This window comes from Aricia agestis, chromosome 17 (assembly GCF_905147365.1).
Source record: "Aricia agestis chromosome 17, ilAriAges1.1, whole genome shotgun sequence".
NCBI lineage: Eukaryota > Metazoa > Arthropoda > Insecta > Lepidoptera > Lycaenidae > Aricia > Aricia agestis.
Genome location: NC_056422.1, coordinates 10,531,695 through 10,533,412, shown reverse-complemented (window position 1 = coordinate 10,533,412; position 1,718 = coordinate 10,531,695). Strand labels below are relative to the sequence as shown.

At 45.0% G+C, this 1,718-nt stretch overlaps 1 protein-coding gene across 1 annotated transcript; it reads right to left on the bottom strand.

The window, feature by feature from the left end:
• Window positions 1-289: 289 nt before the first annotated feature.
• LOC121735496 (enhancer of split mbeta protein-like) lies at window positions 290-1,154 on the bottom strand. The gene has a single exon (XM_042126342.1). It carries the CDS (start codon window positions 1,116-1,118, stop codon window positions 423-425), a length of 696 nt encoding a protein of 231 aa, XP_041982276.1. The 5' UTR covers window positions 1,119-1,154; the 3' UTR covers window positions 290-422.
• Between the last annotated feature and the right edge of the window lie 564 nt (window positions 1,155-1,718).

Sequence of the window (1,718 nt, the reverse complement as noted above, 5' to 3'; positions counted from 1 at the left end):
GTGAAATTCGTATCACAGAGGTAACTTAGGTGCTACACTTAACATAAATGCGAGCCGCGGAAGACGTGGACAAAAACAGTAACTTAACAAAACTCTTATTTATTAAATTAATAAAAAAAACAAACGTCAACAAGCAAAGAGTTCATGCAACACACCAGGGGGCTTAGCCAATATGTTTTCTTTAACGCTTCTTTATATACGATCTAAAATGTACGGACTTCTCAGAGGTCGGCATTCGACTCATGTCATGTCAATTGCATACAATTGACATGGCATGAGTCGAATGTCATTTAGAAACTCTATAAAACTACTTTAAATAAACTGTGAGACAAACGATGAAGAAAACGTGTCGGCTAAAGGCCCAGGAACTAACACTATCACACTGTCACTGATCACCACGATGGTGATTATTATGATGATGATCACCAGGGCCGCCACATCGACTGGGCGGGGTCTATGTCGGAGGCGGGGCTGTGGGGCGGGGAGGGCGGCGCGTACATTTTCTTGCACACCGTCTCCACGTCTATGTGCTCCTCGGCCAGCCTCTTCACCCCTATCCTTTGTACCGGTTGAGGGTGTTGAGGAACAGGCTGCACCGGCGTCGGTCGCGCTACACCGGTCAACTGCTGCGGCTGCGGCTGAGGTGGCGCCTCTAGCCTTCTTATACAGTTGCTCAGATGCTGCAGTAATCTCGCTCCGGCTTGGGGATCAACAGGGCCTTGCCGGTGCATGGCGTTAGCGGCAACGGTCGCGTTGGTGATGAACTGAGACACTTCGGTGGCGCACTGAGCGAAGCCCGCGCGGAATCTTTCAGCGTAGGACATCTCCGGCTTCAACACGAGCTGGCCTCGCCGTTTCAGGCTGTGAAGGTGTCGCACTGTGAGCTCCAGTATGTCAGCTTTCTCCAGCTTAGATACATTCTCTCCTTCCGCTTGGAGCGCCGTCACCATGAGGTCTTTGAGCTCGTCGAGGCAGCGGTTGATGCGGGCACGTCTTTTCCTCTCCAGCATGGGTTTCATGACTTTGCGGTACTGGTATGTCCGGGAGACTGGCTCCTCGTCGTGTGTCGGAGGGTGGAAGGCCCCGTGCGGGGACATGGCTCTAGCGGGCAGGATCATGCTTGCGCGGCGGTCTGTGAGCGAATGGCGCGCGCGCCGCCGCCGCACAGCTTTTATGCGCCCTACGCCGATTGTGGTAAAGCGCCCGTGATAAAAATAGGGGTGGCGATCGCACCGGTTCTGTTCAATAATATACTTTGATTTTTACCAAGATGTCTTCTGAGATTTTAAAATATGTATAGTGCTTTGTAGTTTTGTAGTAACGATTTAGGTATAAAATATGTGGAGTAATAAGTAATATTATTGTGTAATGTTACGTTACCATTAAATTTAAAATAGACATTTAAATATTACGTTGCCATTTTATTATTTACTAGTCATTACACTTTATAATTTTCTAATAACTTTTAGAAATTCTAAATAGTTGTAGATTGTTATTGACTGACTTTGTTATTGAGATCAACCAGTTTGTACTTTGTTGTTATTACTATCGAAGTTCGAACATCGATTGCTCAATAAATTTTATTATTTTAACCGTTGCACAATATTTTTACTCACACATTATTATTTCTAAAAAATCCAAATTTAAAACAATAATACTTTTTAAATAAGTACTTAAGTATGCCAACTAGGCTTTTTACATTTTTTTTATCGTCAACT